Source organism: Actinia tenebrosa, unplaced genomic scaffold, assembly GCF_029948245.1.
Source record: "Actinia tenebrosa isolate PJP-AT-01 unplaced genomic scaffold, QUT_ActTen_1.0 PGA_scaffold3__52_contigs__length_22856419, whole genome shotgun sequence".
In the NCBI taxonomy this organism is placed as follows: Eukaryota; Metazoa; Cnidaria; class Anthozoa; order Actiniaria; family Actiniidae; genus Actinia; species Actinia tenebrosa.
This window is the reverse complement of record NW_028292580.1, coordinates 21,159,632-21,180,280: the sequence shown is the minus strand read 5'-3', so window position 1 is coordinate 21,180,280 and position 20,649 is coordinate 21,159,632. Positions and strand designations below refer to the sequence as shown.

Below are 20,649 nucleotides of genomic sequence, written 5' to 3'. Positions count from 1 at the left end.
CAAAAGAGGTGACCCCACATTTTGCGCATTCAGTAACGGTTAATGACGGGACGCATGGCTTTAAGGTTATTCGATAATGTCTGGTATGCTTAGGATGAATGAAGCGCGGCTGGTTTTGAGGTGGAATGTTATCACTGTTCGTCATCTGCTTAAACGCGCGGGTCGCAAACCAATTATTTTTATCAAGCTTCAAAACAACCTTATAGCTGACATGATGGTACTCAGAGGGGTACGCGCCAAACTCACAGATGAAATAGCAATTCAGCGCGTTTAACTTGGTTTTGTAAAGGAGGGAGGAAAACTAGTCAAAACTGCAAAACCCAGCGAAAAACCTTGAATCGAGGGAGAGACCTAACAAACTCTACTCACATTTGATGCCGAGTCCATCAGTCCAGAGGTGATCATGAGAGGCGCTACCGATATGCCACCATTGATTCTCTCCTTTGGTCCGAGTGTTTTTATGAGACATGGACCCAGCTCAGTTGTACGAAGGGTGGATAGCACTATCCGATGGATAAACCCTTATCCACTGGATAAATTTATTGGATAACAGCATCGACTTATCCACTGGATAAGGATTTATCCATCGGACATCACTATCCACCCTTCGTACAACCGGGCCCAGGACAGTATTCAATATTTTCGCGTATGACTCGCTATATCTCTACTGGCTCACGTGGCCAAAAATTTTGCTTTATGCATGACATATGCAATAGTTTTACAATTTTTACATGCATGAACTTTCGCGCTTATCAGATTCTTCAGATGATAGCCATATAATCATCGGGTTAAGCTTACCAAGACTTTGATCCACTAGAGTGCAGACCATATATCCGTGAAATGTTTTTAAAGAAATTGCACAAATTTGAACAACTTAGTAAGCTCAGTAGACCGTATAACTACAATACTTTGCCCTAATTTGATCAAAGATTTTGTTAGTTAACGTTTTCACGGATATATTGTACGCACTCTATCAAATTGTTCGAATTTTTTGGCGTCGCTAGCTCGGTCAGACAACACTGTTCAAACACGACGCACGGACCTCCAAGGTCATCTGGCCATTTAAAAACCATTTATTAATCTTTCACTTCGGCTGTTCACACTGTGGCTGATATCCCATTGCTAGCACGGCTGAACGTTTCGAGATTCTTCGCTTTATTCAGCGGTAACTCGTAGACTGCTGTGCTGTGCCGTGACTTGCCGGTTTTATGCGGTCTTTAAAGCAACAGCTACCGCGCGTTTGCTACAGACTGAAACAATCGCTGCAAACATTTTGTTACTTTTGTGCTGCCGGGTACCAGATAATACGAAAAAAAAGATTTAAGGAGATTTACCGCGTTTGGTAATAGCTTTGGGAAACCAAATTTAATAAGCGCAGCCGATGATTGTATCCTGGGCCTATTAAGATGGCGCGCCCACTATTAAATTATAATTACATTCAATTTGAATATTGGACACTGCGTATGATTGTGATGTGTTGAAAAAATAATTCGTTGAAAAAAGGTATTGGGATTTGAGAGTTCTAGGGGCAAAAAGAAAGAAAGGAAGAAAGGAAGGAAGAAAAGGAAGAAAGGAAGGAAGGAAGGAAGGAAGATGAAAAGAAAGAAAGGAAAGCAACAAAATACCTAACCGTACCACCCACGCCCCCCCCCCCACACTCACCCACACCGCCCCTACCATCCCATCACTCCACCTACCACCCCCACCCCCTCCCCGCCCCTCCCTCCCTCCCCCCCTCCCCCCCCTCCCTCCCTCCCTGTCCGCCCCTACCTCCCGCCTCCCTTCTGCCTCCCTCCTCCCTAGCCCGCCCCCTCAGAAGAAGAAAAAAGATCGCGCTTGAAATGTTTACCTTAAATAATGTCCCAACGACTAATGTTACCATCCTCGCGATGAGTTATTTTGAGTATAAGAATGACAAAAAAACTCTCAGTATGTTAATGGTCAGTAGTCTAGCTGTTATGTTACTGTAACGGAGACCTTTACTAACAGCTTGAGTCCTTTCGACCCAGTAGGATGGCACAGCAGAGAAACTTCACCCCAGTAGTAAATACGGCGTGTAAAGTTGCACCATTTCGCTTTTTAAGAATTGTAACTTTGTTATCATACTTGTCTCAACCCTTTTGACCTCAATGAAAGTACTTAAAAGGCGTTATTTAATTGGACTCTATCTTTGGTCATCTTTTTTTTTTTTTGACAAAAACAAACTCTAATTGTGTGAATAAACTTATGTTTGATATCTTGAGAGAAAACTCCTTGAAATTAATCAAGAGAAACTTAAAAAACAAGATAAATAGGGCTGATATTTCGAAGTTGATAACTTGAGATTGCATCACAATGATGCAGAATAGTCAAATTCGCCACACACGAGCGACTAAGAAAAGTAAATCCTACTCACCACAGGCAGCCCACACACGAACAAAAGGCTTATTGTATTACTGGAGACTGTTTTTGAAGCGGCTCGTGTTGTTTCTGTTATTAGTCATAGTAGTGTAGACGAAGGGTATAGAGAGCGGGAGTCAACTGGGTTATAATAGTAATATTTTATATATTTTTTACATCTATATACCTTTTTCTCTCTAAATCAAAAATATGATGCCTTATAACTATACCATATCGCCATACCCCCTCGGTTGCGCTATGATATTGTTCAAGCTTATGCGCTTATAGTCTATAACGATGAATAATTATAGGTGCAAATCGACAGACCAATCACCGTCGATCTTGGTACCTTGCAATTGATATTCTATATTTCACTGGTTTAATGTTTTCGTACTTGTGGTCGATGCGAAGGCGGTGGCTGATAAGGGACTTTATTTCAATTTCTACTGCCGATCAGGTGGGTATGATCGATATTTTCTGATTTCTATTTCATTTTCTCTTCATTTTTTCGCCCTCTAACCTAGATATATCGCTCACTGAAGTAAAAATTTGGAAAGAAATCATGGTTAAAATATCTTTGGATTTCAAAGTAATAAAGCATATAAAATTACGTATTTCATACACCTCTCGTCTTGTCTTCCTGTAACATCCAAACATCACTGAAGTAGACTCAGAAAATTCGCGTAAATGTATGGCCAAAACCACTTATACCATAACACATGACAACACAACTAAACCGAAACAGCTCTTGTCCGGATCCTTCCTCTAAGATATTTATTCAAATTTCCCAGTTTTAATGTAATTTTCTCTTCCGGTTGTTTAAAAATTTACGAATATTCGAATCGCAAAAAATACCAGAAATTGAAACAGTATATATATATTACATTAAAATGGCTTTCCATACAATAATTTAATGCATTCCTTTTGTATTTTCAAGCGAGCCATTTGTTTAATTGTTTATTTACTAGTGTACATAAAGATCGTACCTTTCTTATTTAAGGATTTAACTTAAAGCAAAGATAGAGGTTTCAAACTCTTGTCTGCCTCTAAAACTGGCCATTTTGAACGCTAGCATCAACACATAATATTTTTTGTCCAAATGACGTTGTTTGTTGGCCACTTACGGCGAGTAGCTTTGAACTGTATTGTTCATTTACTTAGTCAAAGTACAAATCAAACAATACAAAAACTGTTTTTAAAACTTAAAAACAGCGAGAGGTTCTAGTTGTAACTTGTATATTCATCCGTAGGGTTTATTTTCGTTATTTCGAGTTGTTTTAAACTCCGCTATATCATTTCGTATCGTATTCTACATTTGAAACAGAAGTTATGCGATTTGTAATGGATATTTATAGCACAGCTCAATTAAATTAGGTGATAAGCATATCGAGTTAAGGACGGATTTACTGAAAGAAAGGAGTATTCAAGATCATTGAAAACACTGCTGAGATATGACAGATTTTACCAAGATTAATTTGATAACAAACACCTTTTTAAGTCCTTTCTAACACCTTATTCAATGTAATAGCGAAAATACAAAACTAACTCGAAACACGAGGAAGAGAACTGTGGACGACCTCTCGATGACAAAGTCGTACTAAATTTTAAAAACGCCAAAATCCCGAAACATCTTAGTAATGCCTAGAGTCCTTGGATTGAAAACATAAAATTCCTGACAAGACAAAAGATGAGCCTTCTTTGTATCAAAACACGTGGAAGACATTCTTTATTTTGAAGCTTGCTTTCAATTAAACGTGCTATCTTTAATGAGGGAGTAAAGCATACTTGAAGCGCTGTAAAGACTAAATAAAAAAAAAAAGAACCCATGCTGTTTTTCATGCGACTGTGACATGAGAAATCCTGTCCTACATGTAGCTCGACCAGCCTCTTAAAAAAACTCTTAAAACTTGAACTTCGCTCCCAGATGCATCACAGCACACGAATTATAAACTAATAAAAATAGCGTCTTTGCCATTAAGTTAACAACTTGCGACAGTTATAAGTACTTTGAATACGTTTCATTGAGGGTTGGCACTTTATTTGTTTTGTCTTTATTGTCGTTGATTCCTTTATAAATAAAGTCAAACATTCTAGCTCCTCACATGTGCTTCTGAATAGTCTTTTGTCTGACATCAAAGCTTATACTAAAACTTGGTCTTTTAGATGCGAAAGACTTATTGGAGGTTATTTCCTAAACGTACACTGAGCATTTTTGATACAGTAATAAGTTGCTAAAAGGTAGCTCTTTTTTGTGCAGGTTTTCGTATCTTTGGAGAAAAAACATGGCTTTTATGATTGATAATTTGTCGAGCGAATGGCAAGCTGTAGACGCGACAATAGATCCAACCTCGGAAGGTGAGTTTTGTTTCATGATATCATGAAGCAGGTTTTTTCCATAAATATATATAATACCTTGGGAATGTTAACTAATCCTGTGATTTCGAGGGGTCATAAGATAACCTATTGCAGAATACTCCCTCGCAGTTTGAGAAATTTTTTACTGCGAGAAGAGAAAAGAAATGTAGGAAGACTAGGAGAGAGAGAGAGATAATAACTACAAAACTAAGAAGTTCTTCTCTCACGCATGTATAACATAACTTATGACACGCACTTCTTCTAAGTACTGCAATAGTTTTCCTACATTATACTTTCCCATTTTTAGATTCTTATATTTTATGTTCAAGATAGAAATTAGTTTTTCCAAACAATTCCAAACCATAAATTTCTCGAATTATTTCACAAGAAAAAGTCCCCACCAGCTTCGTCCTCACTTGCAAGGTTTAACAATTATTTGTCATAAGGTATATGCTATCAAATTCCTTTGTCAAAGTCATTGTTATCTTCAACAATCTTTCTATAACTACCTCTTTTGCAGCTCTCACGATCCAATCTCGAAGTTACAATACTTTTAGACTTGGTGCCAGCATTTTCGTGTTTTTATTTCCAGGTTATAAGGAATTCCTAATTTGCCATCGATGTCCTGTGGATGACAATAAGAAAGATTTCAAATATTCAGCTAGTATAATATCAGATGACTCCAAACCAGCAGAACTATTGTTACATGGAGCCAAGGGAAGGGATCCTCTTCATGGCATCCAGCGCCCATTGCTTAAAGTCAAGGACAATGAAATAATTGGCATGGACGTGTGTGGGGAACGCTGTGAGAAGAAACAATAAATGTACCTATATAATCATGGTTAGGGAATGGGAATTATTAGGTTTAGAGAGGTAGGGTTGTTGCAAATTATGGCTTGTCTTAATCCTCCCCCCTCCCCCACCAATTCCTTGTGAGATGCGCACCTATCCTGACCTCTCCATGCCCCGTGGATCCACACTACTTTGACAATCCTTTGCATGTGACCTCAAAGCAGCTCAATTTGGAGTACAAAACAAACAAAAAATCTTGGGAGAATTGGAAACCTATTCTTATGTCCTCCAAATTGAGCTGCATTCCGCAAAAGGTCTGTTCAATTATGGTTCCATAAGTGTTCTCAGCCTTACCCTAAAGTCAAAATTAGCACCACCCCCCTCCCCCCAAAACAATGGCCCTCCCATTATTAATCTATATCTGACAATTTGTGCACAACAAAGATACAAAGTATCATTACGAGAGTTCAGAATTGTGATATAGACTGGTTATCATCAAAATATTTTGTTGATGTAAAGTATTGTTGTCTTACTGAGAACAAGATGTATAGTTAATAGTTTATGATCATTTACTATGGAAATATATCAGGAAAAAACGTACAAAATAGAACAGATATGAAGAGGTTTTTTATGGATGATTTCTTTATATGAAAGAACTCAGGAATAATAGAATTTAGTAAACAAACTTCTATGACAGATATATTCTCTTAGATCAAGATGTTCAAGAAATTATGAAGATTAAATAAAGTATTGTCTTCATGATACTGGAGTTTCAATATTATCTGTTGCTCAGGGTTAACCTTGATTTTGAGTCATTCATGTACAGGGCCGTAACTGGGGGGGGGGGGAGCACAGGGTGCATGTGCACCCCCCATAAAAGCATAAGGTCCGCTCATCCATCTCCTTTTTTTTTTTTTGGTTCTGCTTTCTTTTGGTTACCTTTTTTTATTTTTTTTTATTTTTTATTTTTTGGTTCTACTTTCTTTTGGTCACCTTTTTTTTTTTTGCTTCTGCTTTCTTAAAAAAAATGATCAATGGTCCGATTTTTTTTGATGTGCACCCTCCCTGTAAAAGTTCTGGTTACGGCCCTGATGTACTCCAGTGAAGATTAGTGGAATTTTAAAGTTTTCGTATCCTTGAAGTTGTGCAATCTTTACTTTGATACTGTTAGGAATAGTTTGACTCTGAAATGACCAAGCTAATCTTGAGTAAATAAGTCTGTAATCAAGGAACACAGTGGTATCATACAAATTTGGAAAAGGTCTATATTGTCGTTTTCTATCGTGTGGAAATTCTACAAGAATAACTACAAAAGCCAAGTATATCGATTAAGCAGACGTCACAGAAAATGCGCTTGTGTCCCGTGCCTTCCATACATGAATGGGGAAAACCATTCAAGATGGTGTCGAAAGACAAATGACAGCTGGAAACTTGTAAAAATGAGCTGGTCTAGCGTGCTCCTTTGGATAAACTCATCATAAAGTTGCATACCTTAATGATACTGGAGTACTACAAGTTGACTATAAAACATCTTTAGTAGCCATTCTACAAATAACTGATTCTGTTAGGGAACTGACTTTCAACTCACAGTCCTGTATTTTGTAAACCTATGAAAAACAAAGAGATCAATGGGCAGCCATGTTAACTGGAACAGTAGACTTTTCCTGCACAGCCTCAAATAAACCAGTTTCGTATTCAATGCATATCACTGTTTTTGAAGACCACAGACTCATTTGCAAAGGTTTAGTCTTGTTCATAAGTCAGCTATTAACAGATAATACCATTAAAAGTCGGTGGGATTTCAAAACATTGGTATTGTACAAGCTGTACCTTCTTTACATTACAGCTGACTTTTGTAAAGATTTTACTCTTATGTGAGGCTAAGCCTGTGCCGATGAGTCTTAAGTCATAAAACACAACAGTATTACTGAATGAGAAAAGGGACTACTCAAAATCTGATTGCAGTTAATGAGGGCATACACAAAGGTTTTCACTATCAAAGGAATAATTGTGCCTGCTGCATAATAAAATATATTGGCAGTAACTGGAGATTTTGGTATGAAAAAGAGCCATATTTCCAAACACCAAAAAGCCATTGACAAAAGGGGAAGATGGACTATAACCCATACTATAATTTGTTAACAACATGCGTCATTTTCCTAATTGAAATAAGATTGCTTGAATCATATCATATTACTATATCTTCACAAGCATGACTTGTAAAACAATAATACTCAAGGGAATAACACAACACATTGTTCTAAAGAAGAATAGAAGATGGCATTGCTGACAAATGCTTGACAGTCTTTGTTTAATAACAAGTTATCGAAACAGTTATTCAACAAACTGTTTACACGTTGACCAGGAAATGGCCAAAAAGGGGCCAAAAAAACAGGTGCCAAATGGTCATCAAATGGTAACTGGGACACTGATGGTACTGATGCTATTAGTTACTTTTCACTTTTACCACCCACCATGTATTTCTCACCTTTTTAATTGCTTGTTGATCGGCCAAAGTCTTTAAATTTGATATAGGAACTTGTCTTCCCTTAACATGCTGACTGATGGCTCTCATCTGGAAGATAGACAAAAGTTGACAATAAAAACCAAAACTTTCATAACTGCCTCAGTCTTGAGAAACCCCTCATTTCATTCAGTTACTTTATGTCCTTAGTTAGCTTCTTCTTATGTACCTCAGATGCAAGGTAAGTGTGGAGAGATTCAACCACTATTTTATCGTGAGGGGGGAGTGCTCCCCTATATTCACTATACGGGTACGTGCTGCCGAACAGGGTATGTATTTTAGCAATTTTACTCTGGAACAGGGTGTATAAAATCGCACTCGCTCTGGGACAGGGTATATTTTCACAATACAGGAACTGGGATATGGTTTTTTAGCAATCTTGCTCTGGAACAGGGTATGAATTTCAGTGATTTTACTCTGGAACGGGGTCTGGGTTCAGAGGGCTCAGCGGCACATCCCTACCCTAAACTGGCAAGAGTACCCCCGGGTATTTTATGTGGTCATCAAAGAGTCAAATGAAGGTCTAACCATTTGTGGATATCACACTACAATCTAAGCCTGCTGCAGCACCTTCTCCTTTAGACCCCTGAGTGTTTGGTATAGCTGGATATTGAGCCCCCTATCTTCTGTAAGAAAGTATGATGGGCAATCAGCAGAGCCAACAGGGTGGTGGTACATGTTCCAAACTAACAATCCTTTACAATTCTAAAAGAGTTCCTCACCTTTTCAACACCATCTCCTGTCGTTATTACAGCTAGAAGAAGAGTTGTGTCATTTTCTGATAAACCAAACTTTTTAAAAGAATCTGTTATCTAGAATTTAAAGAAGAAATTAATGAAAAACTAATATTAAAATTTGGTCCGTAAGTGGAATTTCAATTCAAAATAAAAATATTATATCTCTACAAGATTAATGATAACAAAAAAGTGAGCCGACATTTGCATTTGTATTGATTGTGCAAGGCAATATAAAACTTCATTAACAGAAGAAAAACAAAATTTGGGAATGACATTTCTTCCCATTTTAGACTGCAATTCATTTAAAAAATTTGTTTGAAATACATTTACATGAATTAAATAAGTATCTTCTCAAGTGTTATCAGAAAGCAAAGAAATAATACTCAAGAGAATAACATTTGGTCTGAAATGAGTAAACATATATTTATTATATCAAGCTTATCAAAGGAAATCTACATAATATATGGCAATATTACTATTCACTTACATTATTTGTTGGTGAAAGGTTGAAAATAATTTCTGAATGAAGAGTTTTAGTTTTAGTTTTTTGTAGTTTTGATAAGTGTAGAGCCTTATGTGCAGCTAGGACAACTTGAAAGGGATCTGCTATCTAAAGGACAAAAAAAAAAAAGAAAAAGACATTTGTATTTTTTATGAGCTGAAACTTTTCATTTCTGGTGCCCTGCCCTGTCACTTACAGTATTAACTGGGCAAAGAAAAGTTCATAATTATTCTTTGAACCCCTAAACAACCTCTGAACTGATCGAAGTCAGGGTGTGGCTTTCTCACAGATAGAACCCAGAACAACCTCCTGGGCTGATCTAAGTCTAGATATCTGTCAATACAGAAAGATAGATGAGATGAGATGACATTGGATGAATGGATGGATGGATGGACTACTTTGCAACATTCGATTTAAGCCCACAATGTGCGCGCTCGAAAAATGCGGAATAATCTTCACGAATTTATTGAAGAACCATACACATTTTGAACTTCAAGAGGGCAAAACCCTCAAATTTTGCACAGGACTTATTTTCCAGAACAACAGGTAATAATCCATCATTTTTCAAATTTTAAGACAATTCTGTTTATTAGAACAATGTAAAAAATCATTCTGTTTGTTTTGTGCTCAATTTTTACGATAACTTGCACACCGTAGAACCTGAACCCAAAAAAGTTTTTCCAATGTCTATAATAGTTCATTAAAACAACTTTTATCCTTATTTTATAAATATAGTGTAAGTTACGAGTTCGGAGAAAATTACTCATATTTCTTCCTTAGTTTCGGTTTTATGATTTTTTTGTACAGACCTTGATTTTTGCTATTTTTCTTACAAAATTGTACAAACGCATGTCATTCCGGAGTGATTATCTCAAAAACATTTTTGAAATCAGCATTAAATTTCAGGTTAAGAAAGTTTCAATTTCAATTTTCTGTTTATTATTTGCCAAAGTAGTTATCCACCTTAGATCAGTTACATACATATGCCCTAGAAGCTCCACTTCTTGGCCAACTTACTGTTCTTTTTTCAGATCATTTCTCATTCTCAGGCATTATCAGCTGATATCCCAGCCAACAGAAGTGTTTTATTTACTGACATTGTACAAATATTTGTAGCAATCATATGTAAAACAAGCTTTAGAATAATAAAAAAATAAACATAGAATGACTATTTTGACACTAAAAAGCAACTTCCGCGCTTATATCAAATGCCTTACCATAACTCCAATTAATCCACAAAATCTCTCATCAAACCTTACATTAATCCATAAACCCAACACTGGAGCCTGCACGATCACATGGCTGTGGGACTCTATGTTAATTAAACATAGATAGAGTGGATCCATATCCAAGAAGTCAACCAACATCCTCTGCTTGCCACTCCATACATTGCAGTGGTTATCAGAAGACTACCTTGGCTAACTCCCAACCACATGACCGAGACTCCTCGCATTTGCTTGACCCATGATCAGAGAGACAGACTCCGTGGATCCCCGCAGTAAGTCAGTGTGACTATAGGCCAAACAAATACACCTACTATTATATAATGATTACATATTTATATGAGGATCCAGAGAGTTGCAAGTACGGAAAATAAGATATTGAAATCACTCTCAAAATTACACTCACCATAGATGGTTTTAGGAAAGTAGCTTCAATCCTTCCTTCCATAACAAGTTTTCGTATCTCAGGGCTATTCGTTATGTCCACAAATAATGATAAAGCAACACAATGTTCTGTAGAATTCTCTAACTGATAAACACTTATTTCTTCTTGTTCCGCCATCTTGGAAAATGAAAAGTAAACAAACAAAACAGCGGTAGTACATATAAACGGTAAAAAAGATAGGGGACGGGAGGGTAAGGAGATATTTTTGCTTTTTCGATCTTCGTAAATTTCTAAAGTCTTGTGATGTAGATTTAGGAAGTTCGTGTTGGCGGACTTTATCCTTAAAGGAAAATGCTGTGCGTGTGTGTGCGTTGTTTTTAAAACTTCAATGGTGAAATTTGTTATATGATACCATTAATGGATCTAAATGACTACCATCTGTTAAGTGCGACCCGAGACAATCAAAGAACTGAAATAAAAAACAATATATTGAGTGATATTTTAGCCTGAATTTCAATCTTTAAGAATATTTTACAGGATTAGAGGGTTAAAATCTTTAATTCAGTCTAAAATCTCCCTAAAGATAGTTTTTAAATTTCAGTTTTTCGGCCGATTGACGGTCGTTAAAATGCTGGTTGGCAAGCGAGACATTGAACTTTGCGGGACGCAATTCATCGACAATGGTATTGGTAACTATGATGCATTATATGTTGTTTCTAAAAACTTACTCAAAGCTTGTTTTTTGACTAATCTCATGACGTGCTGTTATAAAATCAAGGCGCATGTCTCTGACGTAATACAATGGTATAGAAATAAATATAAGCACATGGTTTCTTTTACAGCTGTAAGAGGTCATTTTTTGTGTGTGTCTCGTGAATTTATTAAGATATGAAATATTTATCACAGAAGGATAACTTTGGAAATAAAAATGGTTTACACTTTGTTGGAACATGGTTTTTCATATCCCACATTAGTTTTCAGTGGCTCTGGACACTCATATAAATATGTAACCATACTTATTATAGAGTGCATTTGTTTGGCTCAAGCGAGTCACGCAGACTTGCCCCAAGGGCCACGGAGCATGTCTGTCTAACAAAACTGAGTCAAACAAATGCATAACAATTCACAAGTCTCATGGTCCATGAGTCGATGGTAGTCATCTGGTAACCACTGCCTATATAGGACGGTAGGTAGTGGAGATTGAGTGACTTCTCGGACATAGACCCGTCCTAACCCAAACAAGGTGTCACAACCATTAGACTTTGTGAATTGTTATTCTATTTTGCCTCATTGTAGAGTAAAACCCTTTGCGGGAGTGGTGTTATAATATTTCGTTGCAGGAACAAACTTACGACTGAGACAAATTGAAGGAAAATAGACCTCTTTAGCTTCGTGGTTTGTTGTGCACATTTCAGACCATATATGTGATGCCACTAGCTCTTGGGAGTTGATTCTCTTATTCTCTACTTTCGCATCCCCATAATGCCGTGCGTCTTTGGGGGGTAACCAATCAAAAAACTGTCCCAAATTGAAAATTTCTTAATTGAATTTATACTATACCTGCTTTTATCTGTACAATACTGATTATCAGTTTATTCCAAGTTATTTTTGCGTGTACAGATCATCATTTTTTTAAATTTACCTTAAACATCTTCAAGCTTCTACCTTTTTCTGTTTTTTACTTCTTCATTTTATTTTTGGATACCAAACAAGGTATTGTCAACATTGTCTGATCAGCCTTCAGCAAAATAAGTGGGTTTTTACCCTCTGGTTACCCCCCAAAGACGCAAAGTATTATGGGGATGTGAAAGTAGAGAATGAGTAAATATATTTTAACTTGCTAGTAATAAAAGAACAATTCTCAAGGGAATGTCAAATGATCTGAAATGGGCAATTTGCATACGAAGGTAAAGAGGACTATATTGTCAGTCTAGCGTAACAGCACTTTTAATAATTTGAAAACACATTCGCACTAACAGGTTATGTGTCCTACTCCCTAGCTCCCCCTAGCCTTCTTCCCCAAAAAATACCCAAATGGTGTTAAAATGAACACCAGAAATGAAAACAGCGCCTCAATATTTAAATAGTAAATAAAATGGTAACTGGCAAAATTATGAATGTGGATTTTTTTCCTCATTTTTATGAGTCTAAAGTCGTGTGAAACGCATAAATGTAAAACATGGCGTGTACAAAATCAAGCCAAAGTCACGGCACTGCCAGACCAATCAAATTGCGCGTAAAAATATCAGCCATTTGAAATGCTAGAAAACATCACGGTCGCGGCAAGGCACGCATACGGCACCGAGCTTTTCACAGTCATACGAAAACTGCTCTAATATACAACACATAATTATCCTAAATAAGGCAACCGATTCATATCTATTAATCAATCAATTAAGACATCCATCCATCCTCGCCTAAGCCTAGTACTAAAGATACCATTCCCAAAGATCGCCACTAAAACTAATCTGAGTTTCCTCTCGCCCCGCTTTCTCCCCTCTCCTCTCCTCCCCTTCCCCTCCCCTTAGGCCTGATACTCAGGTTCAGACTACAACAGGATTTTAAACTAAACACTAAACAAATAGAAGCCATTATTGTTGGTCGGCCACGTATGGCATAAAAAAAAAACACAAATGTTGAGGTTGATGTTTGGTATGTGACGGTGGGTGCGTCACATTTCTTTCATTTCTGCTGCAGTTTGATTCTGTTTCTAAAGATTTTAGTTAACTATGTGATGAATAGGAAACCACAATGGATTAAGATTTTTTCACATTATTTTATTCTCGATACGCTAAAACCTCTTTATGGATATTAGAACTGTACGTGAAGTAAAGCACGAGTAATCAGAATAGCCTAATCTTATGACACTACTGTCTGTGTGCCCCTCCTCACATTCTTAATCCTAGGATCCAAGGATCTATAATGTAAAAGGATTAGCAAAGCTTTGTAATACTGAAAACTAGAATGCCATAATAAACCCAAACACTTCCTGATTCACAATTCTAACTTATCTCCGGTCGTCTACGATGTATGAACGGAAGTCGGGACCAAACCTTTGCAACGTGGTGGATAAGCATAACCGTGACGTAAGTTTTATTATCATTATAATTTTTTGCTTTGTTTGTTAACACAGAAACACTACTTGATCTTTGTCCTCTATTTGACATATTACGTAAAGCCTTGTGCTAATACGATTACACTAGGAAAGATTACCTTCTAAAGAGAATTTGAATCTTATAGCTAATGATAATTTTGTTAATTTATAGTATGAGGTTCAGAAACAAACTGAATCTCTAATGGCGATTCTAATGTGCGTGCCTATAAATTCGTGATATCATCGCGTGCGCGTATGTGTTTTTAACTTGTACTGTACGAAGACCTACAAATGAAAAAAAGGGTGGTATAATATAATGATTTGAAAGAATTTTCGAAAGTACTCGGAGGCTTTACCATTGCTTTGTCACGCAAAATTATGATATCACAAAGGTGAGGCATGGACCGACGTTGAACCAATATCTTGTCTAGTCTTTTTCGTGGGTGGGGTAGTCGAACCACGCTCGCTACTGCGTTGCGACCTTTGTACATACGACTAGAGTGAAGTCTGTTCTACCTGCAATCCCTTGAGGGCTTTCGCAACACTTTGTACTATTCCGATACGATATCAATACATATAAAGTTTCGTAAGACTTCCTTCATTCCGTGACAGACTTGCCTATACCGCATATCGCTACTATCTAAATAAATTGATTGTTCGCTCAACGAAAGACCGGAAACCAAAGCTGTCAACTTAGCTGAAAATTACATCACGATAAAAAACTACCCTTTTTCGTTCACGAATCACAAGTACAAAACAGACCGTGAACTTTAAACTCAAACAGTTTATCATTCCTCAAATCCATTTATGGAGGGTCCTTTATACACGAACCCTGACTTTTGTATTCCGCTATGGCTATTTACCATTTCTTTTGTTTTATCAACCAATCAGAGATCAGTATGGGTCAGGCAGAGGTCAGCGGAAGGTACTTTTCACGTTCCTTTGCAAAGTGGTTCCTGAGTGGATTCGAACTAAAACGACCCAGAAATCAAGGTTGAAAGAAACCGAAAAAGAGATACCAAAAAGCTGAACTCGCGAACCCTGAAAGCTGCTGGAGGATAAACTTCAACATCCGTTCGAGTTTACTGGCAATCGCTTAGGAATATTGAGGAAAATTCGTTGAGCAATTAGCGATTTCTCTGAAGAAAGTAATTCATTTTGTAAATGACACACATGTACGTTGCAGGGAATATTTGGCGAAACATGGGTTCCAGAGCTGCTTGAAAACTCGCAGATTACGATTGTTCGACATTATCTGAAAGGAAACCAAGCTTCAGCAAAACTGATTTTGATGTTGTTAAGGAATTCTACTTCGAATTGTCGTCAGTGAGCCGACTTCTATTCAAATTGAACAACAGCAGCGTTGATCTCCCTTTCTTCGTCTCCAAAAGACCATTACTGGATTCAATCAAAGAACTAGGCAAGGTTGACGTAGGCGGATGCTTCGAGGCCGACATCATTTCGGTTTGTTTACTAGAGAATACGAGACTAAGGAACTTAATATTTTCTTGTCGAGGCTTCGAAAGTGAAAATATTCAAAGAAAACTTCTTGGTTCTCTCAAGCGAGAAATTTCGTAAAGGAGAATATGAAATTTGCCTAATAATGCTGTAATAACCGAGGTATTTGAGTTTATGATGGCAAGTTCTTTTAGCAAAATTATGGGTTTCACTAAAGAATTCCAATCGCCTCAAGGACATTTTACTCTCCCTAGAGGAAAGAAGCCAAAAATTCTGAAGATTCTGCGTAGGGCTTCATTCAGTAATAAGAAAAAAAACTCAACCCAAAGCCCGAGTTTTGATTATGAAAACCAACAAGACACTCTACGACGTCCAAATTCCCGAAAATCACAGCAAGCTCGCGATCTTGAAGAGCTTGAACGTCTTCAAAAGGAACTCAACAGCGCAGCTCTATATTTTTGTCTCGTACTCGAACGCAAAAACATGGATATTATCATGGCAAAAATTCCGGATAATGCGGCGATTGTTCTTGATTCGGTTATCAGCATCGATGATCTGTTAACTACTTGTATAAAGCTACAAAAAGTCAATAAAGACCTCGTTCCCTATCGGAAAGCCGTTCACAAGTGTATGGCTGATTTAGCTCGATGGACTGACCAATTACTTGTCCGGGGCAATGTAAAAGGCGACTTGAGAGAAGGTATCGAGTACATGAATGCTTTAGAAAAAAGTGTTATGGAAGTGGTCGAGATAACTATTCCAAGACTTCGAAAAAGTGAAGTTCAAGAAGAAATCAGGAATTCTATATTCTTGTTTGAAGGGAGTACTGAAAGTATCTTAGTTGGAGGAGAAAATGGTGATGAAATGCAGGTATGGAACAAGAGAGATTCCGGGATCAGTGAAGGTAGTGGAACCTGTGATATGAGGGATCCACCACGCTCTCCTGTTCCTCGTGCTGTAAGAGACTCAGGCAGAGGATCTTATAACTGTATTATAGACACAAATAATGGTCACATGGCACAAGATGGGTCATTTCACTCGTCAGACAAGTTTCTGTCTCCTAGGAGAGCACAACGCAACACACTATCTAGTAGAACTTCAAAAGACTCTGAACTTTCCAGTTTTAGTGGTGATAGTACTGTATTTAAGTCTCCAATGGTATCACCATCTGGCTCGCAGGAATTTGGTAGGACTCCCTTTCACTCTGCCAGAAGTTCCCTTGAAGGTTCTTTTTACTCAGTGGATGAACTTGACAACCACAATGACCATGAAGTTATTCCGGCAACCTTAATTGGTGTTGAGGACAACAGTCATGAACCACCACCACTACAAAAAAAGAAAAAGTCCTTCCAAGTTTATATTGAGCTACTAGGAAGCTACAATAAGCCTTCGGAAGACATACTTCGACGACCAACATCAGCTTTTGATGGATACGAGGAAACATTTAGAAAGAGTATATCACACAGTGCAAGCTCTACAGCAATACATTCCCTTAGTCACAGAGGGAATCATCATGCATCAGGACAGTATAATCAGAATGGAACAGAAGACAACCGTGCATTTTCTACTCCGCATTTACCGTCGCCATCCCCAACACGAGAGACCCAGATTGACTGGAACCAAAACAGTAGATCTCAAGAAATTCCAAAGAAAAAGTTGTTATCTTTGGTAGAAGAAGGAGCGAGTCGGAAAGCCAGTAATACAAGTGCAAGCTCTAGTAGCATCAGTAGCACAGATGAAGATGAATCCACACCAGCATTAGATTGTCTGGATGTTTCAAGATTCCTTGTTTACCGTGACGATGGCCAAGGAAACATGCTGGTAGGAGGAGCTATAGATGCTTTGATTGTATATGCAGCAGGTGCTAGCAAAAGTGACTTGATTTTCTACGAAGCATTCTTAACAACCTATAGAACTTTCATTTCTCCCAAGGACTTAATTAACAAACTTCTCTATAGAGAAAGAAGATTTCGTGAGAGGGGCCACAAGAAAGCAAGTCAGAATGCCTTTTTCTTACTTCTAAGAGTCATTGATGAGTTAAACGGCAAAGTTGAGCGAAGTATTTTGGAGCAGCTTATGAAAGAGGTTTACCGTCTTCTCTGCAATGGAGATCTCTACATTGGCAAGATCTTGAGAAGTAAAATGCTGCCAAAGTGTGACAACTACTACAACAGATTGCGAAGCTCATCTAATCCATCCACACCTCAGCCTTCCAGTGGGAACAGTAGTTGCACCATTTTGGATTTCCATGCACAAGATCTCGCACAACAGTTGACTTTGATTGATGCTGCTAATTTTGGAGCAATTGAAATCCCTGAAATACTTGCATGGGGTAAAGAACAAAGTGAAACAAACAGTCCCAACTTAGCAATTTTCACTGACAATTTCAACAAAGTGTCTTACTGGTCAAGATCGTACATCTTATCATTTGAGAAGCAACAAGATAGGGAGAAAGTTTACGCCAAGTTTTTGAAAATCATGAAGCACCTTCGGCGATTCAATAACTTTAATTCATTTTTGGCTGTTCTCTCGGCAATGGATTGCTCAGCAGTAAGGCGTTTGGATTGGCCAAGACACTACTTGGACCAGCTGGCAGAATACACTGATTTGATTGACAGCTCTTCATCATTCCGAGCCTATCGCACAGCTCTAGCCGAGGCTACACCTCCTTGTATACCCTATCTTGGGTTGATCCTACAAGATGTGACGTTTGTCTGCCTTGGGAATGTAGATGAGCTTCCTGATGGGAAGGTGAACTTTGTCAAGCGATGGCAATTGTTTAACATCCTCGATACCTTCCGAAGATTTAAACTGATGCAGTATGAATTTGAAGTCAAGGATGAAATTCGACAATTTTTTGGAGGGTTCAACAACTTTTTGAATGAAGATGACTTGTTTGAAAGATCCTTAAAGTTAAAGCCAAGATCATGATCGGGCTAATTAACTCCATACGGCAAAGAACACTATTACTAAACTAAAGTATGTTAAAAGTATTGCCAATTAATTTAAAATATGTACATACATGATGATGTAAATGTGTGTAATCTTGAAGAGTTATTATAACTTAATTTGAAAGCAAACTTTATAGAGCACTTTCAAAATTATTGGAAGTATGAAACTAATGGAAATAAGGAAAAAAAAAAGCTTTCATCACTTATGAGAAAAGAATTTAAGTTTTTTTGCATTCATAAGATTAATTTCATGTACTGACATGAAAACAAAATATACCTGTCAATATTCCGTCATAAAAAGATGACAAGCTGTTCTATATTTTGCTTTTAGCTTCATTTTCACTATAACTTTGAAATTGTTCTGATCCTTGTATTTGAGCATAAAACATTTATTTACTGAGTTCAAAGGACAACTATTTTCTAACAAATGCAGCTACATTCAATGAGTGTTAAGGATATACTTAAAGCATATGACGTTATTGTTATTGTTATTGTTATTGTATATTAATCTTTAATTTACAATTCCAATTTACACTTAAGATTGAAGGAGTATTATTTTTGTGTTTCTAATTGTAATTATTCATATTTTTGAAAAGTAAAGAAAGTTGTATTTTATCTTCAAAATAGGGGAGAGAGAGCTATTTCCATAGAGTAAGAATTTCATTCTAGATCGGAAACATATTTTTTCATACATAAAAGAGATCACAAACACTCTATTTGACCTTTACTTTAAAATTATATTATATTGTTTTGCTTTTGTTTTATTTTTAGATTTAAGTTTTCTTTTCTAATAATAGACTCAGTTTTACTTTCAAATTATGTGTTTTTGCACAACTTTTTCAGAAAATACTACTAAGAGGAACTGTAGCAACTTTTTAGGTTTTCAGAAGCTTAAACTAAAGCATTAATAATAATAATTAAGCATTTGTTATTCCTGGTATCAATATTGCAGTATTTTTCTTTAAAACGGAAATATTTTGATTCCCCATATTCCAGAGCTTCTGTATTATTCAAATCTAATAAAACAATAAAAATATTTTTGTAGCTTTCTCTATGTAATGTCTATTCTAACACCATTTTTGTACAACAATAATATTGGCTTCTCTTTTGAATTGTACTAGTTTAGTTGTATTTATTGACGTTTTTGTTTATGCAAGCATTCACTTTAGCTTCCCAGCAAGACACTTATTGTTTAAGCCGAGGAATTTTGACCAAAAATTGTCATATTCTCATTATAAAAGATTAACTAGCGGCTTTTACCGGTATGGCGAAAGATTGTCTCTCTATACAATAAACAGGCGAGAATAAAACCCATTTTGGTTTTGTTCAGGATGTTTTCTTTCATTGTCAATTTAGTAACCAGACTTCGAGAGACCATCTTCGCCTTTTAATCTTTTTGATTGAAATTTTAATACTTATAGAACAGCATTCTAGGTTAGTTATATACCCAGCCTTAGAACATTTTAACATGTAAATAAACACTTGTTTATGTACATAAAATGGTTTTCAAAAGCGAAAGAGTATTGTATCATAAAAGGTTACTATTCAGCTATTCCGTAATTATTACCAGAATAAAATATTTTTGCACATGAAATCGTGTAATTTTATTTGTATTATAAGTTCATGTTATTTGTAAACAACTCCCCTCTCAAGGTGTGTGAAGGAGTCTCACCATTTGGTTCAGTGGCTTTTGCGGTTTTGTTTGGGTTAGGCGTTTGGCTTCCAAGCTTATGCATCATCAACTTAAAGCCAAAATTTCATAATTTATTGCTGGCTTGATATTTTTCTCGGTCATTCGAAAAAAACAAAAAACACCATCTGTGTATAACAGCTTTCTTTAGAATTCCTCACCCATGTTTTAAGAAAATTCGTTTTACCACCCACACAATTACAAAGCTTGAACATTAGATTTACCACCATTTTCTTAGATTAAATTTTATTCATATCACTAATATCTTAATGACATTTAATACTCTATCATCCGGTAAGAATAATATCTATAATGTCTCGTATCACGCCCAAAAACATGAAGTTATGAAAGCGAATATTTTGAAAAATGACAGATGCCTAAACGTCGAGGATCAAATTTTAATTCTGTTCGTTGCAGGAGCCTATTACGGTGACTGTACTGCGGTCAGTTTTATATGTTTTGCAGTCTTAGATTGATAATGCCATTTACCACCTTGGATTTTTTTTCGGGTCGATTTGTTATGCACTAGTTTTGAAGGACAAATGGAATCTAAGGAGGG

The 20,649-nt window shown here is 36.7% G+C and overlaps 3 protein-coding genes across 5 annotated transcripts; 2 read left to right on the top strand and 1 right to left on the bottom strand.

The window, feature by feature from the left end:
• Positions 1-4,391: 4,391 nt before the first annotated feature.
• LOC116296655 (EKC/KEOPS complex subunit TPRKB) lies at positions 4,392-11,228 on the bottom strand. Of its 3 annotated transcripts, none has more exons than XM_031704709.2 (6): positions 10,919-11,228; positions 9,275-9,397; positions 8,773-8,862; positions 8,015-8,101; positions 7,018-7,133; positions 4,392-5,359 (listed from the first exon to the last, which is right to left on the bottom strand). In XM_031704709.2, exons 1-5 carry the CDS (start codon positions 11,072-11,074, stop codon positions 7,047-7,049), a joined length of 543 nt encoding a protein of 180 aa, XP_031560569.1. In that variant the 5' UTR covers positions 11,075-11,228; the 3' UTR covers positions 4,392-5,359; positions 7,018-7,046. The 3 variants fall into 3 exon arrangements, with proteins under 3 accessions (XP_031560569.1, XP_031560570.1, XP_031560571.1); XM_031704710.2 differs by lacking the exon at positions 10,919-11,228 and adding an exon at positions 10,507-10,704; XM_031704711.2 differs by lacking the exon at positions 10,919-11,228 and adding an exon at positions 10,549-10,703.
• Positions 4,497-6,290, top strand: LOC116296656 (uncharacterized). The gene is made up of 3 exons (XM_031704712.2): positions 4,497-4,562; positions 4,637-4,734; positions 5,327-6,290. Exons 1-3 carry the CDS (start codon positions 4,543-4,545, stop codon positions 5,554-5,556), a joined length of 348 nt encoding a protein of 115 aa, XP_031560572.1. The 5' UTR covers positions 4,497-4,542; the 3' UTR covers positions 5,557-6,290.
• Positions 11,229-14,898: 3,670 nt separating the features above from the next.
• On the top strand, positions 14,899-19,994 carry LOC116296654 (uncharacterized). The gene has a single exon (XM_031704708.2). The coding sequence runs from the start codon at positions 15,624-15,626 to the stop codon at positions 18,378-18,380; it is 2,757 nt and encodes a 918-aa protein (XP_031560568.1). The 5' UTR covers positions 14,899-15,623; the 3' UTR covers positions 18,381-19,994.
• The last annotated feature ends 655 nt before the right edge of the window (positions 19,995-20,649 follow it).